Source organism: Zootoca vivipara, chromosome 8 (assembly GCF_963506605.1).
Source record: "Zootoca vivipara chromosome 8, rZooViv1.1, whole genome shotgun sequence".
Classification (NCBI taxonomy): Eukaryota; Metazoa; Chordata; class Lepidosauria; order Squamata; family Lacertidae; genus Zootoca; species Zootoca vivipara.
Window position 1 is genome coordinate 22,555,339 of NC_083283.1, and position 14,287 is coordinate 22,569,625.

Here is a 14,287-nt window from a genome sequence, read left to right on the forward strand (position 1 = left end):
CAGACTCTTTTTCGAATCGATGAAATCTGGCTAAATCAAAGAGTTCCTGACATTTGTTAAAATGAACATTCCCACATAAAGGGAGAAAAAGTTCAAGCCATTTCAAATATAAAAACTCAAGATAGTCTAGCTGGAGAGAACTGACTTGGGACCAACAAAAGCAATTTACATGTCATGTGACTAAGTTGCAGCCTAAGCTTGCAACTTTAATGTTAAACCTACATTGGATAAAAATAGCAAATTAAATTTTTAAATGGTTTCTGGTTTTTATATTTCATTTGTAACATTCTGAACAGGACCCCCCCCAAAAAAATCTGGGTCCAGCCATGTCATAACATGGAGTTGCCTGTGTGAGAACAAATAAAAACTGATGTTTTCCATAGCAGTTCCTTGCTTCTTGCTAAGACAGCCCACCTAATACTGGAGGAGCCTGGGCTTCTTTATCCTTGCTGAAATGGGGACAACCCTGGACCTCTCAGAAAAGGCTACTATTGTGATTCCTATTTCAATTTACTAGTTGTTTGATGCTCTAAGTCAGTGTTTCCCAACCAGTGTGCCTCCAGATGTTTTGGGACTACAACTCCCATCATTCCTGACCACTGGTCTTGCTAGCTAGGGATGGTGGGAGTTGTAGTCCCAAAACATCTGGAGGCACACTGGTTGGGAAACACTGCTCTAAGTGACTTACAATAAGTCTCTAAGTGACTTTCAAAATTGTAAGAAAATAAAGCATAACATAAAAGGAAAAAAAACAACACAATAAAAGCCATACAAGAACTTTGTTGTCTGGGCAGCCCAAGACCGCCTATACACACAGCTAGGGTTGCCAGACTCAATAGAGGACAGGACTTCTGTGCCTTTAATTGCCCTGCTCTCTTTTGAGTCTGGAAACCTTAAAGAGAAACCAGCAGACCCTTTGTTTAATTTCCAAGGAAAGGGTCTTCTGGTTTCTCTTTAAGGTTTCCAGACTCAAAAGAGAGCAGGGCAATTAAAGGCACAGAAGTCCTGTACTCTATTGAGTCTGGCAACCCTACACACAGCCCAGGCTTGCCCCGAGGAGGTAACTTCAGTGCTGCTAACACAGCAGTTTGACCACACCCCCAGAGGCGCACTCCATTGTCTCTGAAGACAGACAGATGCCAACTCACAGAACAGACTCATTAGAACAGCAGCAAAGACATAGTAATCCATCAAATGCCTGGGAGAAGAGATATATTTCCACCTGGTGTCGAAAGGATGTTAATGATAGTGCTAAGTGAACCTCACTGGGAAGAGCTTCCCACAACTGACAAAGCCCTTGTCATCCGCTGAATCTTCCTCAGAGGGGGCACTTGGAGGTGGGCCTCAGACAAAGATCAAAGGGTCCAAGTAGGCTCATGAGGTGAGAGGCTCCAAAAGATGCTGGGCTCCAATATCTTAGGGCTTTGAATTGGGTTCCAAAGCTTAGGGCTTTGACTTGGTTTGGAAACATGGAAGTAGCCAGTGAAGCTGTGGCAGAATTGATGTTATATGGTTAGCTTGCTTCAAGTCTGCAACAATCAGCAGCTGCATTCTGCATTAGCTGCAATTTCCAAACAGTCTTGCACTAACCCATTCATGAGATTTCCAGAGCATAGATTACTGCAGCCAGGTTTTTCCTGTCTAGATAGGCTGATGGCCCCAAAAGACCCTAAACAGAGTGACAATGGTGGATGTATGTGGACCCCCAAACTCCATGGAAATATTTCATATGTATGAACAGATGAAATAAATATACTAATATTTGTTAGCAAGCACCCCTTTGGAACTCAGGCTTTAATCCAGGATTCTGCACAGGTGTTTAGGATTCTCTCTAGGTTAATTTTAAGCAGGCTGAATAACAAATCTGGTCCAGGCCATGGGCCAGTATGTGATCCTATAGCCTAGTATTGATGCTTTTCGTTCCCTGTAACATTATGTCTGTAGAGAGCTAGAGTTTTTCTTATTCTTTTCTCAAGTCTATTCAAATCAAAAGCTTAAAGCAAACTTTAAGCAATCGAGAACCAACAGTTTCACTCATCCTAAGTCCCTTCTACCCTTATAAACCAGCGATGTGTTAAAATATATATAATAAATGACCTCCCACCAGCACTGTGAAAATATACTTTCCAAAATAACAAAAACCCTACCCACCTGAAGAACATCTCCCAGGTCTGCAGTACTGATATCAGGATCTTCAGTGGTGTTAAAGGGAACAGGAGTGATTCTCACAAGTGTGAGCACTCTGGGTTCTGGGTATCTCCATAACATCATTCCTGGGTTATCCTCCGTTTCATTGTAAAACACAACTTCATAGGCACTGGGTAGTTTCTGTGCATCTATCAAATTAGGAGGGGGAAAGCCGTAATTGGTTATATAATTTCTAAAAAGGGAGCATGCTGGTTTACGAGACCAAAACAGTTAAAAACAAATCTCTTAGGATCAAACAGAGGGAAAATAAAAAAGCAGTTTCCCTAAGTTTTAAAAGGTCATAGTAAAATGGAAAGACATAAAAAGGTAGTTTTCTACCAGATGCTTCTTTAATTACCAAAAAAATGCTGTTAAAGGAAAGTGATCCTTAATAGCCTACTACTGAAATTATTTTGTTATTGATGTGCGTTTTCAAAATGCTATTTGTACCTGTATCTTGTATGTATTGAAAGAGGCCTGTTCGCAGATCGTCTGACGTATGCTCTGTTTTAGAACCCTGGCTCCTGTCTGTAGGACTCTGCACCAAATGTGCTTGATCGGTGCTCTGCCAGTGCATCTTGCCTTCTTGGACAAGGTAACTTTGCAGAAGTTCATGCAGAAGAAGTAAGCAGTTCAAATGCTCTTGTCCCCAAAAAACCTTATAAAAAGAAAGCTAAATTTAGCAACATTTAAGCACTTTGTGTTCAGCCATTCATGAAGCCAGCTTAATTGCTAGCAAGTTTATTCTAGGAATTCTCCAGACATATCAGATAAACAGGCTTGAGCATCTTGAAGGGTTTAGAAATTTAGACCCTGGCCCTGAAATATTTTTAAAAAAGCAGAAGCTATTTATAGTGGGAAAGATTTTGAGTGCAAGGAACTAGCAGCAGGGTTTCTTATGACAGCTCACAGTGAACTTCCTTAAATCAAAGAAAAATAAAACTTATACCCTCCTGTAGTAGCAAGCAGAAAAGACAGGACTCTTGGCTCTGCCCCTCTGAAAGCAGAGGTCAAGTAAAAAGAGACAGAGGTCTAGGATGGGATGTAATACCCTTTAAAATTAATCAGAGAACCCCCAGAGAAGAAGAAAAATAAAACAGGAATAGCCTTTTGTCAATCAGTTTAATAGAATACAGATACTAAGAAGACACTAGGATCTTCCTTATGATATATGTTTGGGGAAGGTGAGCAGTGGCAAGCTGATCCTCTGCTATGGAAAAAAAGGAAGAAGATGGGATGCTGTGGAATTCAGGAAAACTTGCACCATAGTAGTAATACCTCTGCTGTTTTGTGAAATTATCATCACTTTTTTTTTTGAGCCATGGATTATTGCTCTAATAGTTCTTATTAAAAGACGCCTAGATCTAATATGGTTTCCACAAGACAACTAGATGCAGCAAATATTATCTATCAATAAAATTTCAGTTCAAAAAATGTCCCCAGAGAATGTAACGATACTCAAACTGTTTGCTTGGCTTGTTATTTGCTCTGCAAGCAACTTTCAGCAATACAGTCATACCTTGGCTCTCGAACGGAATCTGTTCCGAAGGTCCATTCGACTTCCAAAAACATTCAAAAACCAAGACGTGGCTTCCGAAGCTGTGGAAGCCGCGTCAGACGTTCGGCTTCCAAAAAACGCTCACAAACCGGAACAGTCACTTCTGGGTTTGCGGCGTTCGAGAGCCAAAACAACTGAGAACGAAGCTGTTCAAAAACCAAGGTACAACTGTATACATACTCTGCACCATAGGAGCCAACTCCTAGGGGCTGAGGTCCCCCGCTAAAGTATTTGAGGAGACCTCCCCCTCCAAGTTGATGGGCATTGCCATTCAAATGGTTTGTGTGCATGGCATCATGTGATTGGTTATGCGTGGTGTGGCTTACCTGCTCCCCCAATATATTATTCAAGTAGGCACCCCTGCTCTGTACTCTGTGGCTTAGATTGCACAGGTAAATCTACAGGAGGATAGTGGGGTCTGGTTGTTGTCATTGGCCACTTCATTTTTAGAAATGGTGGGTAAGAAAAGGAAATTGAAAGGAATAAGATTAAGAATTTAAGAAGAGCCTGCTGGTCCAGCATCCTGTTCTCACAGTGGCCTCTCAGATGCCTGTGAGAATTAGGGTGGTGTAATAAGAAAATCTGCTGTAAACGTGGCTTCCATATGAGACAGAACATGCCCAATTTATCAAGGTCATATACAGTTGCTAAAACTAGCACCTGCAATTTCCTTCAAGGCCTCCAAAGATGATGAGGAAGAGGAGAGAAGGCATTACAGAAATGTAATGACTTTTCTAGTGTTCAAAGCTCATCACGTAAATTCTTTCTGTAATCCTTACATCAGTTGTACTGTGTATAATAATCCCAGTAAATCATATATGTTTCTTCTGTTTTACTCTGCATCCCATGGCTACATGCCATGATGACTATATGCTGCCTCCAGGTTCATGGGGAGCAGGCCTCTGAAAATCAGCTACTGGGGATCAACAGAGGGAGAGGTTTATTGCCCTCTGTTTATTTCTCTTGTGTCTATTTTTAGACTGTAAACTCATTGGCACATGGATTTGCTTTCTCATTCTTTGTAAAGCACCATCTACAACAGATGACGCTATATAAAGAAACAAACAACCCACACACCAACAATCTTGTAAAGGAAGTCACTTTTACCCCCAATATAGCAAAGGAAAGGGGCAGCAGAGCCAGTGTGGTGTAGTGGTTAAGAGCGGTAGACTCGTAATCTGGTGAACCAGGTTCACATCCCTGCTCCTCCACATGCAGCTGCTGGGTGACCTTGGGCTAGTCACACTTCTATGAAGTCTCTCAGCCCCACGAAACTCATAGAGTGTTTGTTGTGGGGGAGGAAGGGAAAGGAGAATGTTAGCCGCTTTGACACTACTTTGGGTAGTGCTAAAGCGGGATGTTGTTGTTGTTGTTTAGTCATGTCCGACTCTTCGTGACCCCATGGACCATAGCACGCCAGGCACTCCTGTCTTGCACTGCCTCCCGCAGTTTGGTCAAACTCATGTTCGTAGCTTCGAGAAAGCGGGATATCAAAGCCAAATTCCTCCCCCCCCCTCCTCCTCCTCCTCCTCCTCCTCCTCCTCCTCCTCTTCTTCTTCTTCTTCTTCTTCTTCTTCTTCTTCTTCTTCTTCTTCTTCTTCTTCTTCTTCTTCTTCTTCTTCTTCTTCTTCTTCTTCTTCTTCTTCTTCAGAATACATGGCTGAGGTAAGAATTGAACAGCAGACTTCCAGGCTCAGAGTCTTAGCTGCCACAGTACACCAATTCTACCCCATGCTTTTCTCCCCCACAGCAGTGACATTCAAACTGAGGCTCGTGGCAAAACTCTCTCTTCACTTGGCTGCATCTTGTGGTTAGTGGCGTTGAGAGCATAAGCACAAGTCCCAACTTGGCAGCAGTTGAAAGGACCAGTGAAGAGCAAGGCAGGAGGCAGCATACTTGCACAGTGCTGCTAAGCCAAGGTTTGCTTGAGCATGTGGCAGAAACAAGGCCGCTGTCTAGCAACTGATTGTCTTCATGTTCCTCCTCCTCTCTCCCAAAATAGGCCACTGACCTAAGGTTGCAGAAAGAGTTTGAGCAAATAGGTCATGTAATCTCCCCAAAGGGCTGCTTCCGTGGGTTGATGTCTTTACCAACACCCAACCTCTGCCCCTTCTGCCCCCTTTCTCTGGAGATGGATCTGCGGTTCAGGTTCTATCAAATGCCAGATACCAGGAGGCTCTTAAGATCAATGGAACGTCTGCTTCTGGTGGTTGGCACTTTTTAACAACAAACAGACACCAACTAGGCTCTGGAACATCTGCCAATCTGCCACGTTTAGTCACTAAACGTTGGATTCTTTTCAAGTTTAGGGGAGGTTTTGTAAAATGAATATGAAAAACCTGTCACAATCAACACTACGAAGTGATTCCTGTGAATGTTTCCAATATTGCTATACGACTGATGTTTACTTATTAGAGCTGCAAACCAGGATCGTGCTTGCATAGCACAGAGTGCTGAAGAGGGTTTTGCTAGCAATCAGATACTTCCTAAGGGGCACTCAAAACTGAATGTCAGTTTTCACACACACACATATATATATATTTGTGGGCGGGGGGTTACATATGGTTTAAAATGTTCTGTAATCTAGTGGGTTTTTTCCCCCTTATGCTCCTCAATTTAACACTGTCCACAGTTAAACAAATAAGAATTACTCAACATAATCCATATACAAACCTGCATCAGTCCACCTCTCACATCAACATAGACTTTTGGAACTGACAGCTCTGGACCAGGATTACCACTGTGTTTACACCATTTGGCTTCTACAGCCACAGAGCAGCAAACAGGTCCAACCAGAGTTCTGCTTTTTTCTTGGACACTTGTCTTAATTAGGATATCACTGATGTCAAGCATAAATGACGATCCATTAATGATTCCTAATGTTCAAATGGACAAAAAATAAAATAAAAATGCCATTACAGTTGTGTGTACAAACCCATTCTTAAATGCATTGGTATCATTTTCCTTCATAGAAAGGAAGGTCAATATACAGTGGTACCTCGGTTTAAGAACAGTCCTGTTTACGAACGATTTGGTTTCCCAACTCCGCGAAACCTGAAGTAGTATTTGAGAACTTTACCTCGGTCTAAGAACAGAATCCGAACGGTGGAAGGGCACCGGCGGTGGGAAGCCTCATTAGGGAAAGAGCGCCTCGGTTTAAGAACGGTTTCGCTTTAAGAACGGACTTCCGGAACGGATTAAGTTCATAAACCGAGGTACCACTGTAGGTCCATCCATAGCTGTGCATAAAACAGTAATTTTTACCATTCGATTTATTCCATGAGCAACTAATTTCATATTATATGAAAACACAAGGCAACTTACAAAGAGAACTTCTCATTCTGTATATTTAAAAACACAAGTGTAATATTTTTGAAAATATTACTTGACTGGAGAAAAAACTAGGCATCAAATGCAAACGATTCCGCAGCAAAACCACTTCCTTATCTTGCAAGGTTTTTCAGGCACTTACATACTCAAAGTCATCTACTGTATGTCCTTGAACTGTGACTAAAAAGAGCTAAGGATTCAGCCTTTCCAGCTGAGAGGGAGCTTAAGAAATGTGATTTTGTCTGCCTAGTTGTTAATACAATGCATAACGCTACAGGTTGAAAGACAGAGGCCAGTTCACATGTAACTACACTAAGCCAAAACCATGGTTAAACATGAAAGCAGGAGAGTGTGGGTACTCAAGAGTAAATTCTCAGCCACTTGGCTGCTCCCCTGCCCTACTGTTGCTGCAACTACCATGCAAAGCTGCAAAGCCATGGTTTGACTTTATCTTATATCTGAAGCCAGGCTTGCCGTTTGTTTCACTCTAGACAAACCACAAGCTGTACAAAGCTTTGTTCTTGGATCCCACTGGATCCCAAGCCAACCCCACGGCTGTCATTTGATGGCATTGGGCCCAAACTAGGCTGCCTGCCCCATATCTTCTTTCTGGGCTACAGATGTGATGGCGGCTCTGCTGCTCCCTCACACATTGCTGGGCAGCAGCTGTGATGTGGATTGTTCTGCAAATTATTACTCGGTGATTAAAGTACCTTAGAACAATAATATGAATTCAAGTTCTTATTCCTCTTCCAGAAACATGAACAAGCAAGAAGGTAAGGAGGAGGCTCAAACGCTCATTGCTCTCTGCCTCCAGTGCAGCAACTTCCGGTTTTAAAACAAACTGGAGCAAACTCAGCTTCATTTTTAAATCATGTATTTACTAACTTCAGTAACAACCAGGATCATAAACAACAGCATGATCCTGGCTTCTTTCAACAAACCATATCTTGAAATTCTTAACCAGAGTTCCTCCCAATTTCTACATACGTAGCTATAGACATTGACTAGTTTAAAGCAGAAAACGGATGCTTTCATTACCTAGGCACTTTCGCATTGCCAAGAAACAAAGAAAGAAAGAAAGAAAGAAAGAAAGAAAGAAAGAAAGAAAGAAAGAAAGAAAGAAAACGAAGGAGAACGTACAGTTGCATACAATTTACATAAGCTAATAGACCATTCTCTACCTTCTCTTCACTGAATATATTTTGCCACTTTTGCTATTTCTACTATCAAAACATAGCTGCCAAGTTTTCCCTTTTCTCACGAGGAAGCCTATTCAGCAAAAGGGAATTTCCCTTAAAAAAAGGGATAACTTGGCAGCTATGCTATCAAAATAAATTGATATATGTAAAAAAGCAACATAACTATTTGCAGTTAATGTTTATAACACCTTGAAGTGATTACACTGCTAGATATAATGTCCCAAAAATATTTTATTTGAGCAAAAGATTGCCTATAATTCCATACACTTCTATTGTAGTTTGAAGTCCCGCACCTATTTCCCATCCATCCATCCACACTTTAGGACATTAAATTGTGTAACAGTGGACTTAAGGATCAGGGAGTCTTCCCCTCCACTACCAACTTTGCTATTCATATTTTGAATTATCGTTGTGAATATTAAATTACGGCATACTTAATTTGTAATGCTTAAGGCTTATTTTTCTAACGTAATTTAATATTTATAAAAGATGAAAGATTAAGAAAACACCTAGGGCCTACAACAGACAGCTGTTTTAGAGAATGGGATTTTCAAATGTCTGCTAAAAAAATGAACTCTAATAAGTCAAAACTCTATCCAATGTATAATGTAGACACACCTGTGTCAAATATGTGCTGGGGGAGGAAGAAGCAGAGGGATTTGCTTATGAATCTTTTTTAGAAATTAGGAAAAATGGGTCTGCTTCCTTAATGTAAATTTCCAAATGAAACTATCATGCCAAGAATAATTTCATAAATGTATTGAGTTATTGCTCCTTAAAAATAAGGTTTATGTTACAGAACAATAATGTGCACGAGCCATTTTTTTATTTTTTGGCAATGAATATTTGCGAAAAATCTCAGGCCCCAAACCAAGTGTTGCTCAGGTGCCTCTGTCAAAGAACATCTGTACATGGATTACAAAATGGCGCACATGCCAAAGCAAAGCCACACAGGCACCAGATTCACACTCCTCACAGAGACAGTGCAATCCTAATAGGGGACTTCTCTTAAACCGCGGTTAAGAGACCCAGAGTGGACCAAAGGTTCACATAACACAAGAAGCTGCCCTATACTCTACTGACCATTGGCCCGTGCGATCATCTCTCTGTTGTACAGGTGTGAGTGCCATTTCTTGTGTAGGGAAAACAGTATCACCAACGTGTAAGAGGGTGATGTAAATAAAAATAGTAGGAAATGCAACGGAAGCTACCTTCCTGTACCCACAGCTAAAACACAATTGTGCACAGGTGCAGTACATGCCTGACTCACTCAGGTCCTCTGTCATAAAAAAAGATTTGAAAGCAGGCTCTTGACTATGCATGTTCAGGGAAGAAAGCAGGCAAGAGGTGAGAAGTCTATTATGCCAACCTATTGCTGCTTATTCACTCTCACTTGAATGGATTTCTCCGCACACTGGGCTAGTGGTAAATTTTGAAGTGCAGGAGCTCATGGTGACCACTGAGGGACTAAAAATGCTACTTTCTAAAAGTAAAGAACCAATAAACCTTTAGGTCTTTTAAAATAGAGCGGAAGAGGCTTTTGCCAGGTAAATGAATGAAGTTTTCAGCACTGGCAACTAGTGCTCCTGCAAGTGACAAAATCACTCCTGCAATGAAAAAAGTACTGGAGCGATGCTTCCTCACTTTTCTGCTCTTCCTGCCCTCTTAAAATCATGTCACAAAGGGATACATATATCCTTTGTGTCTAATAAAGTTTCCTCCCTCAATACTTCCCCCTTTAAGATCTCATTAGGACTCTAATGAGGTATCTGAAGAAAGAGAAACGAGAGAGGGAAATTACCCCCATTTCCTTCCCTATGTGCAGTACTCATTGCAACAAAATTGTTACCAGGTCGTTCTGCAGTTGCCCATAAACATTCAACCCTTTAATATCAAGCTGCAATCTGCACGTATCTTTAGCTAATTATTGATAGCAGAAAGCTACAGTACTAAGATAGAGCAATGCAATGTCCCAGAAATAAGGACCTTCCTTTTGCTCTACATCAGGGTCCCCAAACTAAGGCCCGGGGGCCAGATGCGGTCCAATTGCCTTCTAAATCCGGCCCGCGAATGGTCCGGGAATCAGCATGTTTTTACATGAGTAGAATGTGTCCTTTTATTTAAAATGCATCTCTGGGTTATTTGTGGAGCATAGGAATTCGTTCATTCCCCCCCTCCCCCAAATATAGTCCAGCCCCCCCCCCCACATAGCTGCCAAGTTTTCCCTTTTCTCGCGAGGAAGCCTATTCAGCATAAGGGAAAATCCCTTTAAAAAAGGGATAACTTGGCAGCTATGCCCCCACAAGGTCTGAGGGACAGTGGACCGGCCCCCTGCTGAAAAGGTTTGCTAACCCCTGTCTACATCTGCTTCTGAATAGGAGTATAGCATCTAGATCAAGGGAAGTAATAGTACCACTGTATTCTGCTCTGGTCAGACCTCACCTGGAGTACTGTGTCCAGTTCTGGGCACCACAGTTCAAGAAGGATACTGACAAGTTGGAACGTGTCCAGAAGAGGGCAACCAAAATGGTCAAAGGCCTGGAAACGATGCCTTTATGAGGAACGGCTTAGGGAGCTGGGTATGTTTAGCCTGGAGAAGAGAAGGTTAAGGGGTGATATGATAGCCATGTTCAAATATATGAAAGGATGTCATATGGAGGAGGGAGAAAGATTGTTTTCTGCTGCTCCAGAGAAGCGGACACGGAGCAATGGATTCAAACTTCAAGAAAGAAGATTCCACCTAAACATTAGGAAGAACTTCCTGACAGTAAGAGCTGTTCGGCAGTGGAATTTGCTACCAAGGAGTGTGGTGGAGTCTCCTTCTTTGGAGGTCTTTAAGCAGAGGCTTGACAGCCATATGTCAAGAATGCTTTGATGGTGTTTCCTGCTTGGCAGGGGGTTGGACTGGATGGCCCTTGTGGTCTCTTCCAACTCTATGATTCTATGAAAGGTTTATTTCTGAGGACCAGCAGGCATTTTTTGCAATGCAGAATTATGTAATGCAACCCGCCCACCTTTTCACTGAGCTAACATCTCCAAAGTTAGTTGCACTGCTTGTAATAAATGCAGCTATGGCTATCCAGGGATCCTGGTTAACCAAGTCCTACCATCACTAAACATAAATGGGAGCGGGCCATAAAAGCTGAGGCCTATTTACCTGTTATTTAAATAACTGTTGAGCCACAGAACCACCCCAAAACTTTTCTACTGCCCTAAACATCAACATTTGTGACCAGATGGGTGTGTCCCAAACTGTTCTCTAATGTTGAAAAGGATCCCGGGGCGCACTCTGCTTCCTTGGCATAGCTAAAATTGTCACTTGGCTTGCTTGGCCCTGTAAAAATATTATACCACAAAGCCTGACCCAAGAAAGGCCTTGTATACTTTGCACCAAAGGGCATATCTAGAAGCCTACAACAGCATCAGTGCTGGAATATACTGTATTTTCAATTAGGTGGGATAGTGATAAAGAGACATTCCAAGTGGTATGAATTTCATTCAAGCCCCAATGATCTATAAAAGAAAAAGGCTCTATGAATTTCAACCGATGATGATTTACATTGTGCAAAAGAACTGGACTGGGATGCAGGACAATTTTGAAATGTATTCTTTTATTTTAATCTTACTAAGAGCCAGAAATTTCCTCAAGGACATTATAACTTTCTTCTTCAGCTGTTCTGTTCCGTCTTTGAGGTGAAATAAATCTTGCTATATAAATCACAGCGCACCTAATGAAGGGGAATATTCAGTCAGAAGTCACACAAAGTGCAATCATGAGAGGGTTAACAGAGTAAGTACTTTAAAAAACAGCTGAAGACAGACAGCTATGAACATACAACAAGAATAATGGTGAGTGAAATAAGGCATGGGCTTTAGTAAAGCTTCTTTCAGTGGAGCATCACATTCAGAGAAATCTCAACAGGCTGCCATGTGTGGACAAACGGAATTTGCATCCTAAAGGAAAGAAGCGCAGAAGCACCAATGGAACATATATCAGTGTGCCCAGAGTCTTATTTTAGGATTTCTAAGCACCTGGTTGAATTACAAAGTATGAGCTGAACTTATAAGGTTACTTTCCTATGACTGAATAGCTCCACTTGAAAAGATGAAATGAAGTGAAATTCCCCTTCACACTCACCCAAAGGACTTTATACAGCTTCCTCCGGCCTCCCTCAAAAACCTACCGAAGAATTTATTCTTCCCTTTAAACAGATTAAATCACAGCAACAATTTCAACTCAACCTGATGTGGCAGCTCACTGAATCAACGTATCTTCGCAAACGACTGTTGTGATATCCAGAGGTTAACACGCTCAGCTTGCACCGCCGCTTGCTGTGCCCTCGCATACTTTTCAGGGAGCGCAATAATTTAGGACAAGGAGCAAGCAGTTTCACGACTTTTAAAAATAGCCCTTCAGGAGACTAATAAAAATGAAGCACTTGGTTTGGATGATGTTTACAAAATGCTGCCAGCCTTACATTGTCAGGCTCTGCTTTGATCTATAATAGCACTCGGATGTACCACCGTGCTGACGGAGCAAGAGACAACCGGGCTTCTTTACAACGAGGCTTCTGTATGTCATTATAAAGATTAGTCTGGGATGACATATGTTAGCAAAGAATATCCAGGTATTCTTTATACAGCTGGAAATGATTTAGGACCACTTGACAAATCCACAAGTCTGTGGTTGGATACTATCCAGAAGCTGATTTGCATGACAATTACATCAAGACTGAATTATTAAAATCCTATAAAACCAAAGGCTGCCCTCCACCATTTGACTTATTTATCTTTGTTGAAAATGAGATATTAAAACATCTTGCACAGTGATAGTTGACAGGAGCAAATAAGTAAGAGCAAGGGCCTTCTATTCACAAACAGCAAAATTCCAGTGGTTCATGTATTTTGTATTTTCCCCAGGGTATTTGAGTATAGATACATAATTATATTTGTATGTTATACTGTAAGGAGGAGGAAATCTTCGAGCACCCTTCGCCTTTCCATTTCGTTCCCTTGCAACTCTTCCACATAATCTATAATGCCTTCAAGCTACATCCGGCTCGTTTTTGGTCCACAAGCAAGACAAAAAGTAAGCTTGCTTCATCCCCATTAATAGCCAATACTAGCTGCCACTGCCTGTGAATTCCAGTTGCTGGGAACCATATGGGGAGATTGCTGTTGTGTTCAATTCCTGCTTGCAGGCTTTCCATAGTTGGCTACTATAAGAACAGGGTGCTGGACTACATTGGCCATTGGCCTGATCCACCAGGACATACGGTATCTAATGGGCTTATGCTCTTAAAACTAATGAGACGTACTCTGCAGTTATTTACTCCCTGAAAGGGTCTCGGGTCACTGCAAGTGCTCAAAGGAAGCGCTGCCCCCATATAGATGTGTTCTTTCTCAGATCCTCCCACTGTCCAATTTAAAATGGTCAATGGGGTTTCAAAAGATTATGCAGAGACTCACACACTTGAATATTAAAAGTTGAAAGAACAGAGCTGTTGAGCAGGTACACCAGTTAACAGAAATCGTGTGCTAAATGGAATGACCAGACCAACACCATCAGCAAAGAAACAGAAGACATCAAGTTAAGTGAAAATGCTAGCAATGATCGAGTACAATGAATTAGACTACTGGATTTCTCATTAGTGTGAAACAGAGTCTTGTGATGGTTCATTCTCCCCAAGAGTACTATATTTCTGCATTACCAATTAACCATTCTTCACTGAGAGAGTTTTTCAGCATTGTATATGGCCACATGTGGGCTCTGTAAAAACACAAGATGTGTTACCAATGGTAAACAGAAATTAATGACCTTGAACAGACCAAATCCTTGAATTCATCATTAATGTATGTCCCTCCTGCATTACAGCAGCTCTGGCAGCTTGAGCATGTATTTTCTTCAAGTACTTCAAACACAAAGAATTCAGGAACATCTATTACTTTAATCCATTGCAGGCAGTGCTTGATTTAACTTTATTGGCTGTGCTGGCGGTAGTGGGATATA

The 14,287-nt window shown here is 41.6% G+C and overlaps 1 protein-coding gene across 4 annotated transcripts in view; it reads right to left on the reverse strand.

Annotated features, from left to right (window-relative positions):
* Positions 1-14,287, reverse strand: part of VPS13B (vacuolar protein sorting 13 homolog B) — a 358,159-nt gene that overhangs the window by 75,991 nt on the left and 267,881 nt on the right. For all 4 annotated transcript variants that reach the window (XM_035126123.2, XM_035126121.2, XM_035126124.2 and 1 more), the window contains exons 37-39: positions 6,419-6,621; positions 2,638-2,845; positions 2,152-2,336 (exon numbers count right to left, since the gene is read on the reverse strand). In XM_035126123.2, the coding sequence (XP_034982014.2) occupies positions 2,152-2,336; positions 2,638-2,845; positions 6,419-6,621 (596 nt within the window). The remainder of the gene's footprint in view (positions 1-2,151; positions 2,337-2,637; positions 2,846-6,418; positions 6,622-14,287) is intronic.